This window comes from Sminthopsis crassicaudata, chromosome 2 (genome assembly GCF_048593235.1).
Source record: "Sminthopsis crassicaudata isolate SCR6 chromosome 2, ASM4859323v1, whole genome shotgun sequence".
In the NCBI taxonomy this organism is placed as follows: Eukaryota; Metazoa; Chordata; class Mammalia; order Dasyuromorphia; family Dasyuridae; genus Sminthopsis; species Sminthopsis crassicaudata.
This window is the reverse complement of record NC_133618.1, coordinates 171,465,657-171,485,428: the sequence shown is the minus strand read 5'-3', so window position 1 is coordinate 171,485,428 and position 19,772 is coordinate 171,465,657. Positions and strand designations below refer to the sequence as shown.

The 19,772-nt window shown below is 36.2% G+C and overlaps 1 protein-coding gene across 1 annotated transcript; it reads left to right on the top strand.

Moving 5' to 3' along the window:
* The first annotated feature begins 256 nt into the window (after window positions 1-256).
* LAMP5 (lysosomal associated membrane protein family member 5) lies at window positions 257-19,502 on the top strand. Its single transcript, XM_074287875.1, has 6 exons — window positions 257-762; window positions 1,252-1,424; window positions 2,001-2,132; window positions 2,455-2,560; window positions 4,824-5,012; window positions 18,605-19,502. The coding sequence occupies exons 1-6, from the start codon at window positions 699-701 to the stop codon at window positions 18,781-18,783; spliced, it is 843 nt and encodes a 280-aa protein (XP_074143976.1). The 5' UTR covers window positions 257-698; the 3' UTR covers window positions 18,784-19,502.
* Window positions 19,503-19,772: the final 270 nt, after the last annotated feature.

The following is a 19,772-nucleotide window of genomic DNA, read 5'->3' as shown; positions in this document are numbered from 1 at the left end:
GGATTTCCTACAGACACTGGAGAAGATTGGATTGCTATTAAGTTATTTGAGATATACTGATCCTCTCATATGCAGTTGCAACATATGTGATAGAAGGGTGAAAAGAATAGGAATAACACTTAACAGCGGAAAATGTACGTTTCCCTGCAACGCAAGTCACCCTAGTTCCACGTCTAGAAAAACAAGACAAGAGCTAGTACCACAACTGGATTCCTTTCAGCACTGGCTACCGTGGACAGCTCTCATCCTCGCTTGCCTCTCCCTCTGCAGTGAGTAGAGTTCCTCTTAAGCTTGCGTCTGCGCTGCACCACAGAACAAGTACTTAGTATTGAGCGCTCTCTCTCTCTCTCTCTCTCTCTCTCTCTCTCTCTCTCTCTCTCTCTCTCTCTCTCTCTCTCTCTCTCTCTCTCTCTCTCTCTCTCTCTTTTCCTCCCTCTTTCCCTCCCCCTCCCTCTCTCTCTGTCTCTCTCTTTTCTCTCCTCTTTCCCCTTCTCTCACTCCTACTGCCCCTTTCTCTCTCTGCTTCTCTCTCTCTCTCTCTCTCTCTCTCTCTCTCTCTCTCTCTCTCTCTCTCTCTCTCTCTCTCTCTCTCTCTCTCTCTCTCTCTCTCTCTCTCTCTCTCTCTCTCCTCTGGAGGAGTTTTTCTGGGATCTCCCCATCGGACAGCAGAACATCTGGATCCAGTCACCAGAAGAAGCATGGACCATAGGAGGAGAACCTCTCCGGGAATCTTGCGTCTTCAAGTCCTGTTCTTGCTTTTCCGTGAGTAAGGCTCTGGCATCCACCGTTCGGGTTGAACTTCTTAAAAAGAATAGCACTAGCACCTTTTAATCCGCCAGCTACCTTTCAGTTCAAATGTACTCGTTTTAATTTGCCTGTGCTTTCATCTCTACCAGGGATTCACACATGGCTTATGGTATTTGCAGACAGAACTGAGGGAGAGGAGTTTAAGACGTGCATGGGTTGGAGCTTTTGAAACAAAGTCATGGTTTAGAAAAGAGGAGTTTTCCCTGTTCCAGGCTTGTAAGGGTTTTAAAGACATGTTAAAGTTGAATCGATCGTGTCTTTTCATAGGGTTGTGATGCTCATTATTGAATTGCATATCCAGTGCACTGCAAAATCGGCAACTTTTGAGACTGTAACCTAACGTACCAGCTGAACACTGACTGCATCTTTACCATTGTGCCTAACTGTGACTCAGAAGCCTTGGATTGTTAAGCACAGAACCGATATTATATTTTTGTTTCACAGATACAGTTGCTCAGATCATGGCAGAACAAGAAGTTGAAAATCTCTCAGGTCTTTCCACTAACCCTGAAAAAGATATATTTGTGGTGCGGGAAAATGGGACAACGTGTCTAATGGCAGAATTTGCAGCAAAATTTATTGTACCTTATGATGTGTGGGCCAGCAATTATGTCGATGTAAGGAACCGTTTCAACCCAGCTTGTTCTCAAGATTAGCTCACAGAGGGATGTGAAGTCCCTTTAATCCAGAGTGCTGACTGAAGCTTGGAATGAATGCAGGCAAAGGGCCCCCGTCTTTCAGGCCCCATGAAGACTTTAGCTATTCCTATGGAATGCTGCATGGTGTTCACTTTGGAAATGCAAACTGATCCTCTCGCATCTTCCCTTTGCTCTACCCGCTTCATTGCACCTTGCTCCCCTAATGTACCCAACTACTGCCCATTCCGCATGGCCCTGGGATTGGGAGAGAGGGTTTGAAAGATAAACTGCGAAAACAGCGCCCGAGTATCTTTCCGAGTTTTGTGTGGATATAATTTCATTTCCATCTCCTCCGAGCCCCCGCATCCACAGCCACTTTCGCCGGTTCTGCGGGGTTGCACCTTTGAATTCATTCTCAGGTCCCATGAAGGCCGCAAGGCTTTGGCGCCGAACCCTTTACATTCCCCTGAATGCGCTTCTCCTGGGCCCAGCTGCTGGGTGTGGGGCTGAGTCCCCGTCAGCTTTTGAGCCTGGTCCCTGTGTTTTTGCCTCTAGCTGATCACGGAACAAGCCGATATTCCACTTTCCCGGGGTGCAGAAATGAAGGGCCGATGTGGGCACAATGAATCCGAGTTGCAAGTTTTCTGGGTGGACAAAGCTTACGCCCTCAAAATGCTCTTCGTGAAGGTAACCCCGGGGCCGGGACGCGCCAGAGGGAGGGTTTTTTATTTCCCATTCACAATGGCCTGTGGGTGGCTCAAGCGACCCCTTTCAAGGGTTCCACGGGGTCAATGAAATATATAGATGCACATCAACTTATTCAATTTCTATAATTTCCATAGTGTGTATTTAGGAGGTGGTAAATGGTGCAAGCGTTAAAATAAAGCTAAGGTCAGAAAACCCTCTGGATCCGCATTCGGTTTCCCCCGATAAAGTGCTATCTACTGGGCTAAATGGTCACTTCGGGCTCCAAGGCCCTTTCCTCCTGACGGTTCTTTTACTCTTCCAGGAAAGCCATAACACCTCTAAGGGCGTGGAAGCTTCCTGGAGGCTGAGCAAAGTTCAATTTGTTTACGATACTTCCGAGAGAACGTACTTTAAAGACGCTGTAAACCGTAAGTAAGGATGAGGGAGTTTGAGGGCTGGGATGGGGCTGGGAAGTTGCATCTTTTGCTTCCCCAGTTCCCCAAACTCCAGAATCGGCCTAGGAGGAAATCTCTCCGTTCACAACCTCTTCTGCTTGGTGAGCGGAGCTCAGGTTATGTTCTTCCTTCTATGGCCCGGCCTCCAGCCCGGTGAGACAGAAGTCTGAAGGAACCGAGCTGCCCCCTGCACCCTCCGATACGCCGGGCGAAGCTGCCCCAGTTCCCAGGAGATTTGTGATCACCAGATGTTCCCACTGCAGGGCAGAGACAAATCATCCACAACCCATCTGGCCACCTTGGCCCAGGGTCCACCCCAGTTTCAGACACTCAGCACTGCAGAAAAAGACCTGAGGCTAGTCTCCCTTTTCCACTTGCCTAAGCAGCTGATGTAGCCAGTTTCCACTAGAGAGGTTCTCTTCCTCTCTCCTTTTGCATCCATTTGAACCCATTCTTCAGGGGGTGATGAGGAGGTTGGGGAAAGATGATTCTTTTCTCTTTTTCTCTCTTCTCTCTCTCCCTGTCTCTCTCTCTTTGTCTATCTCTATTTCTTTTCTCTCTTTTATTTCTTTTGTGTGTTTGTCTCTCTTTTACTCTGATTTTTCTGCCTTGAAACTGCTTTGTAATGGTGATGCAATTTCCGCTCATTCATGTAAAGCCTAGCAAATTTTCCATTTTCACATTTTTTCTGGGAACCTTTTCTTTCTACACCATATTGGCCCTTGGGCCTTAATTACCTAAATGCATTCACAAACTAAGGCCTGTTTTTTTGTTAAATTATCCCCATTCACACCCACCCTTAATTCATCTATCCAGCAGTTTACACTAATAGAAAAAGCTCTAATTTTCTCATAAGATTTCAATGAAAATTCCCCTAAATTTCTAAGTACCTGGCTTTATATTTTAAATATAGTCAGGGAAATCATCTATTTTGTTACATTCTGTTTAACAGTTTTAAATATTGGTAATTTCTTTTTTTTTTCAATTTTATCCCTTGGTCTGGTGGCAGGTAGGGTTTATACTTTATATTTCTGTTACCTTGATACACTGATTTCAATGATCAATTATATATTCCCTACCCACAAAATGTGTTTTCCTTTGGTTCCTTTCCTTTGTGTGAAGTTCCCTTTATTTTTATTATAGAAGGCAGGAAAATGTTGAGGAAAAAAAGAATATAAAAAGGAAAAATATCAGCTTTGCAAGTCGTTGTAGGCCCAGGCATTGCCACTTCTTAGCTTTGTAACCTTGGATCACAATTTAATCTGAGTTTCAGTTTTCAGAACAAAAAGAGGATTGACAATTTTCACAGAATTGTTGTGAAAATCACATGAGAGAATGTGTCTAAATGCTTTGCAAAATGGCATACAATTTATGACCTATTATTATTATTACATTTATCCAGAGTAATTCAAACCATACATTTCTTCAGAAAAAAAAATAGTATGATCCTTCAGGGGAAGACTTGAACAAAAGTATTTGTTCATATTTATATTTTCAAATCATTTTTATCACTAGAGAGAAATTTGGATTTCAAATTATTACCCCCAACTAAAAACACAAATGACTAAATTCAAAAGCTGGATAAATCAGAAGTCCTAATAAAGGCTGGTAATTTTATTTTTTATTGGTTGAGTGGGGAGTCAATTAAAGTTTAAATTAAATATCAAGTACAGAGTTCAAGTTTCAGACTGTTCAGGGATGGCCAGCTATTCTCCCTCCATTATGTTTTTTGATTTATTAGAGATTAGAAATGTAGAAGTGGATTAGTTACATTTAGGATCAGGAAATTATTGTTGTTGTTTCTTACTTTTCATGATTTTTCTTGGCAAAGATACTGGAGTGGTTTGCCATTACCTTCCCCAGTTCATTTTATAGATGAGAAACTGAGGTAAATAAGGTTAAGTAACTTGCCCAGGTGTTATACAGCTAGTAAGTGTCTGAAGTCAAATTTGAACTCATGAAAATGAGTCTTCCTGGAATCAAGCCCAATGTTTTCCACTGTAACATCTGTCTGCCCAGAGTCAGGAAAACTTGAGTTCAAATTCAGTCTTACCACTTGTGTGACTAGTCATTTATTTTCTTACTGTTTCAGTTTCTTCATCTTTAAAATGGGAATGATAATAACATCCTCCAAGGGTTGTTGTGAAGAAAAAAATGAAATTTTAAAAGGGTTATATAAATGCTAATTATGATTATTATAGGATTAATTTTATTGTTGTCTCTGCCACCTCTGTAGCTAAGAAGTACACAGCCAGTTCTCATCGCCTATCTGCCTTAGTCACTCCAGCTGGGAAATCCTATGAGTGCCAAGCTCAACAGACAATCTCTCTTACTTCCACTGATCATCAGAAAACCGTTGCTATGCTCCTCTCATCGGTCCACATCCAGCCTTTTGATATTATCTCTGATTTTGTTTTCAGTGAAGGTAAGGGGAGAAAGTGAATTATTGACTCTCAGTCTTTTACAAAGTGGTTACTTTTTCTTGAAGGATAGTTCAAAGTCCCAGTTGCATCTTCAGTTGTGCTGGGATGATGTGGTTTTTACTAGTGTCACTCTATACATTTTACAGAGAAAAAACAACAAATTGGAATTTATGCTAACTCAATTTTAATCGGTGGGACTTTGCAAAAACCTTGATAGAGAAATAGACAAGAAATATTCATTATAAGATATTCTGTTATCTAAAGCCCTCTTTCAGCATTTCTTTGTGGTGTGGAGTAAATAACCTTCCAAGGCTATGCTGGAGAAGTTATGAGCAGTTCTCAGGAAAGCAGAAAAGTTTCACCTCATCAACCCTATTTGATATGTATTGTCTGAATGATATCCTGGCTAGGTTGAGAGAAGCTCATCAGCAGAGATGATAAAAGATTTTGGCCACAGCAATTTATGAAGACCACTTATTGACGTTTAGGTGCATTTGGTGAGTCAAAAAATGATAATTATAGAACGTTAGTATCTTCATTATACATGTTAGTCATCAATAAAACAGATTTCATTTATGAATTTCTTACTGGACAAATTATTACTATAGAAAGAACATGTGACCAAGGAGGATATTTAATAAAATCTCTTCAATTTATAGATAAAGAAACTGGAGTCCAGAAACCTAGCCATGGTTACATAAGTAATTAGTAGTAGAGGTTGAGATTCCAACCCAGGTCCACTGGTTCTGTCTCCAATGTTTATTTCATTTCACAGATCTACATTTATCTGGTGTCTTTGGGGAATAATTTATTACAGAATCACATAGGATCACAGAATGATAGTGTTACAAGGGGTCTTATCTGATTTAACCCCTCTTTTTCCAGGTGAGAAAATGAAGGATATCAGGGAGACTGTGAATTATGGTGACATAGGTAAAATTATTGGAAGAACTAGGACCCAGGTATCTTAATTCACAGTTTATTCTGTTCTTTGACATCTACTTTTCATTCTGAAAACCATTATTGATCACTTCCAAGTTTGGAACTATATCCTGCTAGAGGAGGTCATCATATAAGTGATGTCTGGATAAATGAGCTGTTACTATATTTCCAGGTTTTGTAAGTTTGTGGAGCATCTATCTTACGTTGAGCCTAAGCACATTATAGTCAAGAGTAAACTACTTACCCAGTTCACTTACATAAAGACCTCTAGCATAATAACTACAGTCATCTCCTTAGTCATAGTTTGATTTTCTGAAATTATATAAACTTCAATTGAGGGAGCAGATAACTGTAGGGAGTTATTTTACTCACTCTAAATTATTCACCAGATCAAAACTATTAATGTCAGAACCAAGTTTGTTATATTACTCTAGTATCTAACCACACAGTCTGTCTTGAGAGATCATCTATTTTTATTTGTTAGAACCAGAGAAGAAACCCAATAGAAAAATTTAAAGAAAAATTTCCATTTCATTTTTCTTTTTCCTCAGACTCTTAGATTTAAACTGATTCCACTTAATTAACTTGTGAATTGAGGAAGTATTGGATTTCAAATTTGTACCTATATTCTATTTTTAGCTCTACTATTAACTTTCTAGGTAATGTTGAGAAAATCATTTAAACTCTGAATATACAAAATAAGAGAATTAAGTTTATCTTAATCTTAAATGTATCTTTCAGCTCCAAATCTGGCATCTTATGACCCAGAAATGGCTAATAAAGTGTTTTTGTATGTACTTTAGCAAAACTGATAGTAGCCCTAAATCAGGGTTATCACTATTCTTCACTCATCTTAAAGCATTAGGTTTGACTAGACGTGAAAACTGCTTAAAATATATCTGATGACATCATAATATAACCATACATACATATACATATATGGTATTCATAATATATATTATTATGCATACACACATAGTGTATAATATCTACAGGTATGAGTTATACTTGAGTGAATTGTTAAGAAATTTCTTGAGATTTACATTTTTACAATTAATTCATAACCTTGATTTTTACTATGTGAACTCTATAACATTGCCAGCTATGATGAAATAGGGTAAATGTCTCCTGAAGATTGCTTGTACACTTAGTGACATTAGAATAATTTTGACTAAGATAGAAATATATAGTATGCATATAGACTTCCTTATTCTAAAATTACAGTTTGACTAAGAAGGGGAAGATGTATGGTTGAGTCCTACTAGTCTTCCCAGCTACATAAATTTGGGTACGTCACAACCTTAGTTTTTTTCATCTTTAGAATGAGGAAAATAATAGCTATCCTACCTTATAGGATTATCATAACTTTCAAATGAACCAATATGTGTGAAAAAACTTTGGAAATCAATAAGCAATAGCAGAATGTATTGTTGTTGTTACTATTATTGTTACAACTACCCATTTTTAATTTTTTAAGTTATATGGGATTTTCTTTATATAACTCATGGAATATTTTTTCTATAGGCTTTTAATTGTTTGGTAGGATATAGTATGATTCAGACTGATATAAATAACATATAATATTGCAGCTGTCAACTACTGAACCTTCTAATTTCTTCCAATTCTTCAGAACATCGTGGATACAAATTTTAGAAAAAATAATTACAGTAGATTCAAAGTAAAGAGATCAAAGAGGTTGGATTCAGAAATCTCTTGGTCACATGGTCTCCAGTTAACATTAACCTTTGGGACACACTTTCATTTCCCCTAACTTAGAAGATGTTTATATTTTACATCATCAACTTTTCCTTTCATCGTTGCCAACAACTGTCCAAAATCTCCAGACAATCTACAGTCCCCTGGAGAAATACCAGCAATGGTGTCTAATCTCATATCTTAAATTATGAAACACCATTAACTTGAAGTAAATCATCCAGCCAAAAACAAACATGAAATGAGGATAAAGCTCAAAGCTGCCTCTTTGATAGAAAAGTGAGTGACCAGATAAAGCCAAAAGGATAAGAGTTTACTCCTGGGCAGAGCAGTAGATAGAGCACCAGCCCTGAAGTCAAGAAGACCTGAGTTCAAATATGGTCTTAGACATTTAACACATCCTGGCTGTGTGACTTTGGGCAAGTCACAACCCAAACAGGGTAGACAGCAACTCAATAAGCTAGAGAGTGCAAACGCTTGACAATTTTTTTTTACCAATTTCCTGACTAAAAATTTGAGTCAATTCAATTCACTTTTATTTAAGAAAAATAGGAGTGGGGGCAGGAAGAGTTTTGCCTCTGGAGTAAGAGAACCTAGGTTTGAAGTCAAGTTATGATAATTATAGCTATGTGATCTTGGTATTTGACCATTATAAGTCTCACAGAATTATAGAATTTAAGAACTGGAAGAAACCACAGCAGTCATCTAGTTTAATCTCTATGTGAAAGGAAGCCTCCCTATTTGGGAAACTCCCCCAAAAGTGCTCTTCCATCCTTTTCTGGATACCACCAAGGAAGAGAAACCTAGCAATCTATTACACTTCTGGACAACTGATCGTCAAGAATTTTTTTGTGACATGACTAAATTTACATCTGTAATTTCTACCCATTTCCCCTGGATTTGATCCCTGAAAATACTTTAAAAAATATTCTCTTTTTGTCCTTTACCCTTTACAAAGATTATTTTTTTCCAGGCTAAAAGGGCCCAGTTTTTTTCAACTAATAGTCATATAACATAGATTCATAAGGGATGTTTTACCTCTTTTAGATACTCTAGCTTATCAAAGTCTTACATAAACTATGGTTTCCAAACCTTAACATAATAATCCAGGTGATGACTAATGAGGGGACAGAGTAAAGTGGGATCATTACTTCCTTTTTCTATGCTTTGCTTAATGTAACCCAAAATCACATTAGCCTTTTTGACTACCATCTAACACTATTGATTTATATTGAACTTGCTGTTCATTATAATCTCCTTTTCCCCACAAACAATTGCCATCTCACTTTGCCTGCCCCATCTTGTATTTATGAAGTTAAATTTTATACATACATATACGGCTTAAATTATTCTGTAGAGAATTTTACTTCCTTGAATTCATCCCAGTGCCCTAGCCAGTTGAGATTTTTCTGGATTCTGTCATCCAGTGGGTTGGGTCAAATTTCTAACCTCTAATCTCTTAATTTGTTGAGCACTGGCATACTATGCTTTTATCCAAGCCTTTGTTCAAAATACAAAGTTGTATAGAGCCAAGACAGATCCCTGGGTGCTCCACTAAAGACCCTCACCAGATTTTTTAATCCATTTGATTACATTACCATCCTTTTTTTCTGAGACAATTGGGGTTAAATGACTTGTCCAGGGTCACACAGCTAGGAAGTATTAAGTGTCTAAGCCCAGCTTCAGAGCTGGTGCTCTATTCACTGCATCACCTCACTGCCCCTATACTACCATCTTATCAGTATTTCTCCATCTTTTCTATAGTAATGTATTTGCATATTCCTATATATAGAAACTTCATAAATATATATAAGGGTATATGTAATGTAATATTACATATGTGATATATATATATAATATAATAATATATAGGAACTTTATTAAAAGCTTTGTGCAAATCTAGGGGAACAGAGATCCTTTCATCTACTAGTTTAGTCATTTGTCAGAAAAGAAAATGAGATGAATCTGGCATGATTTGCACTTAAAGTCACATTGGCTCTCTTTCTCAATATTTGTCAATCATTTATTTAGTAAATAGTTGTGGAATTTATACAGAAATTAAGACAAACTTGCTGGCATACAGTCTGCAGATTTTGCTTTTTTTAAGTTATGAATTTTTTCCTTCTCCATTTTTGTGACGCCTCTCTTCTCTCCTCACTGGTTCAGGAAATACAATCCAGGTTTGTTGGGTTTGTATCTGAGTAAATCTGATGAAGTTATCAGAGTGAAGCATATACTTTTCCATAATATCTTTTTCCATATTTTGGGTACCAACTTCACATCAGTCATTTTTGTTTTGCTATTTCCAGAACAAAAGTTATTTTCATTGTCAAAGAGAAGCAAAATTAAATTTTAGTATCTCTGCCTTTTTTTCTGTTGTCAGTTGTTGTCTCATCCACCCCAATTAAAGGTTGCATTGGTTATTTTGTCTTCTTTTAGTCCCATTCCATCCCCATTTTGTTGCCTTTACCTTCCTGTTCCAGCCTCAGCTCATTGTGAACTTTAGCTCTTCTGACATTATTTTTATGGGACTATATGCTGATTCATGTTCTCCCTCAGTTGCCTGGCCTTGTTATCATTGTGTGAACATTACTATTAAAAATCTATATTGATGGAAGAGATTCCTTTGCATGCACATGGGTCTCTTCAAACAAATGCTTTCTTTTCTCATCAAAATAGTTTTATTTTGAATGTTCAGAATTTCACTTGTATTTCTTGTTTCTTTGGGGATGTCTTCTATAGTAAGCTTTTTAATCTATAGAGTCATATCTTTCCCTTAAACCCTCCCAAACTGTAAATTACATGTCAGAATAGCCTAGGATTTTCTCTCCTCTATCTGAAACTTCAAGGTTTTCATCATTTTTACAGCAGCAACTGGTTCTCTTAGATAGATAGTGAATAGAATCTTGCCTTGGTGGTCCTCTGTATTTTGAAGGATGAAATTAGCACAAAGACAAATAATCAAGTTATTAACTGCTTTGCTTATGCAGAAATAGAACTTTAGAAGCTATCTGTATAATTGAAGTCCCTCATTGTTCCAGTGTTATATCTCTGTGCCAGAATTCTGATCTGCTTTATAAGCTCCTCATATGTTTTCTTTTTCTGTTCAGGTGATCTTAATGCCTTACAATAAGAAGTCATTTCTTATCTTCCTTCTGCTGACCTTCATTCAAATATTCTCCATCATGTTTCTCCCCCTTCCCAGGATTTCCTCATAAACATATTAATATGCTGTGTTAGCCCTCTCCCCACTTTTACCTCTCCCATTTCTTTTTAAATAGGGTATACTTATCTAGAACCATGGTTTTGTCATTATTTTCATCCCAACAAATCTCAATGACACCTACAAGCTAAAATTTGCTTCTTTGTGTTAAAATCTCCAGTTCCTCTTTGTGTTTAAACTCTGAAATTTCGAGTAGGTATTTGGTGACATAATTTTTAACTACTAGCTCCTATTTGGGACTTTATCTCATTTCTGGTTATCTCAGCCATTATTCTCTTCCTTATTTGCTAATTATTTTCTCTGACATGTAAATTGAAGGATATATATAAGCATGCTTCTTCTTCCCCCATTATTTTTAATTTAAAGAATTTTCAACTAGATTTGCAAGACATTCTGCAAATAGATTCCTATCAGCCTTTGTTTGGTGAAGAACTTTTGCCAAGAATTTTTTATGATTGTATTCTAAACCATAGTCTAGAGGTACAAATCCCATTCTCAGGCACCATTTCCTAAATTACCTATTCCCAGATTATTTTTTATTTTATTCATCTCCTGCCTTCATTGAACTACAGTCAGAAAAATACAGTCTGTGCCCTCATGATTTCCAATCTCTGGCCCAAAAATTCATAATCATTAGAAATACTTTTTTTCGATTTATTCCAGTTTTACCCACATGAATCACCAGAAGTTTGATAAGCCTTCAGAAAGGTCTTGCTTTATTTCAAAAGACAAAAGACTATTATTGCTATCAGTTCAACAAATATGTGCCTCAGTACTCCTATCCAAGAATTCACAACCATCACAACTCTTCTCTTTTTCCTTTGGATGAACCTAATAGTTTCACTGTAGCAATTTTTGAAGGACAAGAGCTTTCTCACCAGAATATCTAGCTCTCAAATCTTTTAAAAGAGCCTTAAATCTCTTTTTAATCTCTAATTACACGACATTGTTTTCTTTTCCCTCTTCTATGTAATACTTTTCTATTCTCATCATCTTAACAAGTGTCAAGGTTACAAACAACATACATTTAATACAAATCATTGTACAAGTTTCCCTTACTTTTCATATTTCATGCTTTCCCCTGCTTCTTCATGTTTCAGATTTTCAGTCTTGACTTTTAAAAATATCACTTATAGGCATTAACAATTGGCTAAGACATTGACAGGGAATTATCACCTCTTATAATTTGACAATCTAAACCAATTTACTTCCTTTAGTCTTAAGTAATTCCACAACTACACTTTGGTTGTTATTCAAGTCATGTCTACTCTTTGTAACCTCATTTGGAATTTTCTTGGCAAAGGTATTGGAGTTTTTGACTTTCACTTCTTCAGTTCATTTTACAGATGAAAAAACCAGCATAGTCACCATTAGTATCTGAGACTGGATTTGAATTTAGATCTTCCTGACTCCAGACCTAGCCTCCAGCTCTGTCCACTGTGCCACTTAGTTGCCATACCTACCTGGCCTTCAATTATTCACCAAATTTGCCCCATCTACTAATCTAGTCTATCAATTTTCTTTACTCTCTAATTGTTCCTGTGTCCTTATCTTAGAGACCCCCTTTTTTATTCCTCAATTTGCTTTAAGTTCTACTTTAAATCTTCCTTAAATCCTTTAAGAACTCCCTTAGTTGTCTTAGATTATTCTCAACCCAGAAGTAGAATTCGAAGCAAGATCTGGGCACAGGGATTGTTCTTTGAATTATATTAAATTTATTACAAATTTCTCTTCCCAAAAACTCAACCTCTGTTCTACCTTACCAGACCAAACTATTTCAAGGTACTACAAAATTGACTTATTTGGTTTAAAACATTTTTTCTTCCTACTTCTCATGTAGAATCCCACAGAAGTCAGAAATAGAAGCCTCAGTATCCCTTTCTTTAAATTTATTACCCTACCTCACAAAGTTGTTTCAAGAATCAAATGTAATAATCAGGAATAATAGTTGTCATTTATACGTAGTTCTTAGAGGTTTAAAATCTGCTTCTCAAACAAATTAATTCTCAAAACAGTATTGGAAAGTAAATGCTATTGCCTTCTCAGAGAAATTGAAAGGCTTACCCTGGGTCACTAATATTAGATTAGAGGTAGGAGTTCACCAAAGATCTACTGACCCTAGGTCTGGCACTCTTAACTACATTATTCCATAGAGTCCCATATAAAGATACATTCATAAGAAATTTATTTAACTTAGAATGAAAATATCTCAAAATTACTAGCTTCTTTTAAATAAAACCTTTAAATGATCTTAAACTAAGACCTCAATGTCTAGGACTTTAAAGAAAATAAAATCTTTTAGAAGTCTCATATATAATTTAACCAAATAAAATCGAAATTAAGTGTTTTCTTTTTCAAGAGCCATAAAATATAATTACAAAAGTTGGTGTTAAATAACCTCTTCAGATTTTTATCAGTTACTTTTGTCTTTCTTTGTTCACTCTATTTGATGTGGACATTTTAGTTATGCTATACTAAGATTATATTAATATGACAGAGATAAAGAATGTATGGTAACATAGATATTGTTTTTGTTTTTGTTTTTGTTTTTGTTGTTTTTTACCAGAGACATATAATAAGCAAAAAATGCCCTTTTGATAAAAAATGTTTCACCAAAAGCAGATTTTGGGATTGAGTTAAAGTTGGAATGTCACATCATTTTCCATATATCCCCAAAGTTTTTAAACAGATGAAATCAAGTAGCGGGATGGCACAATGAGTAGAATGCTGGGCCTCAAATCAGGGAAACTTGAGTTCCAATTTGGCATCAGTAACTTCCTAGCTGTGTGACCTTTAATAAGCATTCGCTCTCAGTTTCCACAACTGTAAAATAGAGATAATAAAAGCAATAGAACTTTTCTTAAAAATCAAATGAGATACTACTTACAAATCACTTAGCACAGTGTTTGGCACAAAGTAGCAGCTACTCTATAAGTAATAGCGATTATTGTTTTAAAAGGGACTATTTAAAGAGTCAATTAAATAACAATCACAGAATCCCCAGGTTAGTAAAGAATCAATAGGCCATATGTTGCATTTAATACCTGAACAATAATCCCTTTCCTCAGAATCCCCAAAAAGTAGTCATTCAATCAATAAACATTTAAGTACCTACCAAATGTTAGAAAGTGTTCTCATTATCCTGAGCAAAATCATTTATCATTTAATACTTTTTGAATGCAATTAAGTTAAAAAAATATACTGTTCTTAGTACTTGGCACTGCAGTGGATACAAAAATTAACAAGTTCTTAGTTTTTACCATGAAAAAGCTTGCTAAAGAAGAGAGGATAAGTACACAAATAACTTGTAAGATTTACAATCTGAGAATGTTATGTATATTGAAACATTTAGCAAGTGAGGGAAAAAATGGTGGATTTATGTTGGTTTTGGTTTGGGGTGATTTTGTATATATATTCATGTGTATACATACATATATGTATGTGAATGATTCAGTAATTATTATTACTTTAGGCAATAGCTGGCAGAGTTATATCCTCCCCCATTATCTTTCTGTACTCCTACTTAGCCATTGTAGCATCTAGGTACTTCCCAAAGTGCAGGTTTAGGACTGTTAACCTGAATTGCCATAACCTAGGCATGGCTGAGTTAGCAATGTTGAACTTCCTTATTTCAAAATGTAAATGATCTCAGGTCCCATCTATGCACTCCTTCCAAAGGTTTAAATTGCAAGTTATTCACACCTTCTCATCCTATAAATTCTTTTCCATATCCTTTCATAAACCCATCAAAGAAAACTTGTCCAAAATTGTAGAGGTCTTCCTCTTTATGTTTTTTTTGTTGTTCATTTTTTACATTCTCTGGGTACCAGGAATAACCATTTATTATCCTTTATTTTTTGATGGACTACCAGGTCATTAACTTATACTAAAAATACATTTCTTGGATGAATTATTTGATATCTACATCATCACTGATGATATGCTTTAAACTCTCTGTGCCCACTATATTGTCTTTCAAATGCCCTTTAATTTATGTGCAATTTTAATTCATGGAAAATTATGATGCCCCAGGATTCATAATAATGAAACATTACTAACAAAAAAAGATAGGCTTTTGGGGCAGAGAGCAGCATAAATCCAATTTGACTTCTTTCTATTGAATTCTTGATCAAGATTATCATCCATCCAGAGTGTCTGGTCAAAATATATTAGTGGAGCAATTCACTGGTCCATGTTTTAGTCTGGCAAAAGTTAGTTTTCATTCATTTGGCATTTTCTGGAGGTGGTTATTAGTCTTTTTTTAGAGGTGGATTGTAGCGTTGTAGTCTACTTGACCTTTAGAATATAGTCTTATAGGAATCCTTGTTCTATTTGTATTCATATTCAAATCTGTGGTGACCAACATGCTTAGTTAACATATACCTTCCTTTTTAGATTATCTTGGTGGTTGTATATTTCAAAGAATCATGTATTTTATGAACAAATATTTAGGATAGTCATTGTTGGAAGACAGCCATTAAAGAGGCATTATTCTACAAAGTCAAAGTTGCCTTCTTGTTTAGTTTTTTAAATAACCTCTCCCCCAAAAAACAGAGATATTGCATTTATCAAAACTTTATCATATCTGTAATTGTAAAGATGTGGTTTAAATAGAAAGTCCTCCTTTTTCATATTTTCAATGGGAATTCCCTCAATAAATATGTAGATTTTTCTCATAAAAATATACAAATAAAGACGTAGGACAACAGATCATTAGCTATTGCCTCTTTGATTGCTTTTGGGGAAAGTTAAGAGTTTCGGAGGTCATCAGATTCACCCCCTAATTTTACAGATGAGGAAATTAAGGCTAAGTGATTTGCCAGAGGTCACCCAAGGAGTGCTAAGGGTGGTTTGGAAGCAGGTCCTCTGACATTAGGTTCAGGGAGCTTCCTGTTAATTATAACACACTCTGTCTGATTCCACCACCACCCCACCTTCCGCAGGAGTTCAATATTTTTATCCTGTCCCCTTTTATTTATCCTGAAAACTGATCTCTCAATGCTTTCCAAATGTTTGGGATTCCATCAGGGTTTTCTTCTGGGTGAGCTTGTTTTATTCCAGCTTCTCCCCCCTGGTTATCTTTCTTTTTTCCTCCCTCCCATAGAAACCTGCCCTGAAGGTTAGATATGAGCTACTTAAGGGGAGGGACCCTTCAGATTTAGCAGTTTCCCAAGTGCCTCACATAGAGTTGAGAATTGAATAATATCTGTTGACTCAAAAGCCAAATATAGTGACTCCATTGTCAGTAGTGATGAATGTAGCTTGTAATAGAACTACTCAAGGATTTGTTCAATTTATGCATTTTTTATTGTCTTGTGCTGGGGGCCTAGCTTCATCTGTAAAGGCTTTTGGGATGATCTCATTTGGTTGAGTCTCCGGCCAAGTTTTCTGTTGACTTATTTTTTCCATTAGGATTCCATAAGGTGATACTACTTGATCTTCCACCATTCTCATCTGTAGTTTTTTACAAATGGATTTAAATCATAAAAATAATGATTTCCTCAACTACCAAATTTCTTTTCTTAGTGATGAATTGTCTGCTAATGGAACTGATTCATGCTATAAATGCTATAGTAAAGGATGATAGAATTTGTGTTGATATCTTTTCCTTTGTTTCCCACTTTTAATATCAATATCTTATTTGAACGTGTTAAATTGGAACTAGTCTAATTGCTAATATTTTTGAAATTTTTATTCTGCTATTCTGATATTTTGACTTTTGTGTTAACAGCTTGATTGGCTGATGGTCATATAGCAAAATTTAAAATATTCCTACTTTAGTAACTAGACTTTTCCTGTCTATTGTGATATCTTCAATTACATTTTTACATGTGTGTTACTGTTCAGTGCTTGATATAGCCAATTCCTTTCATCTTTTTGAAGAAGGAATTCATGATTTGTAGGTTATCTGCCTTCTATATGGCTTTGTCATTTTTCATATTTTACTTTTTTCTTATTCAACTTTACTATTTTTTAAATGATATTGAGATATTTATGTCTATTAAATACTTGCTTAGCTATTCTCTTGTCAAAAGGAAATCCATTATACTTTAGAGAGTTTTTATCTGATCTAAGGGAGTTAATGCACATCCTACTAAATATAATAGTTATCTATATGTTGGGGAGACTATTATGTATTAATAATAATTAGCATTTATATGGTTCTTTAAGGTTTGTAAAGTGCTTTACAAGTATTACCTCATTTGATCCTCACAACAGCCCTGGGAGTTAACTGTTATTTTTATCCCCATTGATATGAAATTGAGGCAGACATGGGTGAAATTACTTGTCCAGAGTCACTCAGCCTTGTAAGGATCTAAGGCTAGGTATAATTCATATTTTCCTGACTCTAAGTTTAGAGCTCTATTCACTGTACAACCATAATTTCTCAAGATTCACTTAGAATAGTTATTTTATTTTTTATTTTTGTGCTGTGGGTGGGTGGAATGACAATAGAGAAAGTTAAATTGTTTTTAATTTTTAAGATGAAAAATGAAATTATATTCTTCACAAGCAAAAGTAAATAGATCTTCATCCTGTGAATTGTGGTACTTCTTATAAAATATCCATCATAAGCAGATATTCTTTCCGGAGTGACCACTATTTTCTATAATATGATGGCTTCTTCTATAGGACTGTAGTATTTGCTGCACTAAAAGTATGTGAACAGAGTATTCTGTTGGCAACAGATACCAGTGGCAACATCCCTATGGATTATAAGTTCAGGCCTGAACTACTAAGTACTATTTCCTGGGTTCGTTATAATTAGTACCATTTTGCATTCTACATTTAGAGGCACACACTACTCTAAATGAATGATTTTTGTGGTAAATCTTCATCTATGCTGGGAAAGGAAAAAGTAAGATCGAACATAAAACTTACATCTACAAATTATATATGGAAGGATATTAGTGTTAAATAACTGATGTCACAGGATGGCTGGAGACAGACATAATAAAAAATGTTTTGGACCATATGATCATATAGCAAAATTTAAAATATTCCTACTTTAGTAACTAGACATTTCCTGTCTATTGTGTTATCTTCAATTACAGTTTTACATGTGTGTTACTGTTCAGTGCTTGATATAGCCAATTCCTTTCATCTTTTTGAAGAAGGAATTCATGATTTGTAGGTTATCTGCCTTCTAAGTATTCTATATGGCTTTGTCATTTTTCATATTTTACTTTTTTCTTATTCAACTTTACTATTTTAAAAATGACATGTGATCTTTAAGCTTCCTTCCAGCTCAAAATCCTATAATGAAAATAATTGTCCTTTGTTCCACCAGTCACCTATGAGGGCTAATATTCTAAATTCTACAATTCGTTTGCTAATTTTAGAGTCTCTTCAATAAAGTGTGTACAATGGTAAGGGTGGCTATATCACAATGTATAGTAAATTGGATTCATGGTTTGTCCCCTAGCACCAAAGGACTGGAAGCAGTGTGTAAGCTATGGACCGAGCATCGGCCAGGGGATCAGGAGACTTGGGTTGCCATCTTGGTTTTGACACTTAGCACTTGGTCGGTGACCCCAGTTCTGACACTCTCCCCCAGCCCCTTTGCTGCTTTAGGTTTCCATTTTTTAACTAGCAAAATTATGTTGGATTTGATGACCTGAAGTCCTTTTGTTTCACCTGTGCTTCTTGAAACTGCGCGTGTCGTGTAGGTATTTGACGTTTATTGCTGATATCTTGTTGTCTTTTCCTTTTCAGAGCACAAGTGCCCAGTTGATGAGAGGGAGCAACTGGAAGAAACTTTGCCTCTGATTTTGGGGCTGATTTTGGGCCTGGTCATTGTGATAACGCTCACAATTTACCACATACATCACAAACTGACAGCCAATCAGGTGCAGATTCCAAGGGACAGATCTCAGTACAAGCACATGGGATAGGGGGAGGCAGCTAGCTGGGCTCTGGCCTTTGTCAGGTAGAGAAAGCTCAAGCACCTCCCGTGAATGCCCTCCTCCTTCATCCCCCTAGGACACACCAATAGAACTGCTGCATACCAGCCAACACCAATCGGAAGCTCAGCATATCTCCACGCTTAATCCCAGTGGGTGAAAACTCTTCTCTCAGATTTCAAGGGTGACTACCAGCCCTTTCCCCGTCCCCTCTCCAGGCAGGGAATTTCCTGGGGAAGTCAGTCAATGTTTGCGTTTTCCTGGCATTGCTTTGATTTACCTGGGCTAGCGCAGGGGAGCCAAGGAACAACCTATCAGACTGAGAGGAGAGTTTAGCCTTTCAGATTAAAGGCAGGAAACTTTTTTTTAATCCTTCTTGAAAGGCATGGATAAGGAGAATTGTTATTCTTTTGGACTTTGTTGGATTACCCTGCAAAGTTGTTGATATGCAAAATATATAGCACCCCATGCTACTGCGAGTTAATTTGAAAGCAATACATGCTTTTGGCTGGGCATTCTGCATGTACAATGATTGTCATTGAAGTGTTACATTTGCTACTTGCAACTGATGATTTCACAGCAAAAGGAAATGTTAAATTTACTATGCAGACTATTTCAGGCATTATAAAAATTATAACAGGTATAAATATGGAAACTTCATATAAATTCATGTAAGTTTGTTTTTAAAATATGGATTAAAATACATACTATATAGCACTTGACTTCATTTCTTGTGGAAAAATAAACAAACCTAGCAAACCTTTATGGCATGATGAAATCATCAGAGATAAAAAAGAATTGTTACTGTTTGCTATCCTTCAGAAGAACTGGTGGGATGGAGGGAAGAGGAGCTGCTTTTCATTTTGATGGTGGAGAGGCAAGCAGGTGGAAAGAGTAGGTAAGTGGCTGAGGCTAAGAAAATGATCCTTGCTGATGGATATTAAAACTCTTGACTAATTCCGGTAAAAAATAGTTTCAGT

Bases quoted from the DNA above. Each gene is read 5' to 3' on its own strand.
- LAMP5 (XM_074287875.1), top strand. From the start codon at position 699: ATGGACCATAGGAGGAGAACCTCTCCGGGAATCTTGCGTCTTCAAGTC. The intron at 2,133-2,454 runs GTAACCCCGGGG...TTACTCTTCCAG, and splicing joins TCAAAATGCTCTTCGTGAAG to GAAAGCCATAACACCTCTAA. The intron at 2,561-4,823 runs GTAAGTAAGGAT...CCACCTCTGTAG, and splicing joins CTTTAAAGACGCTGTAAACC to CTAAGAAGTACACAGCCAGT.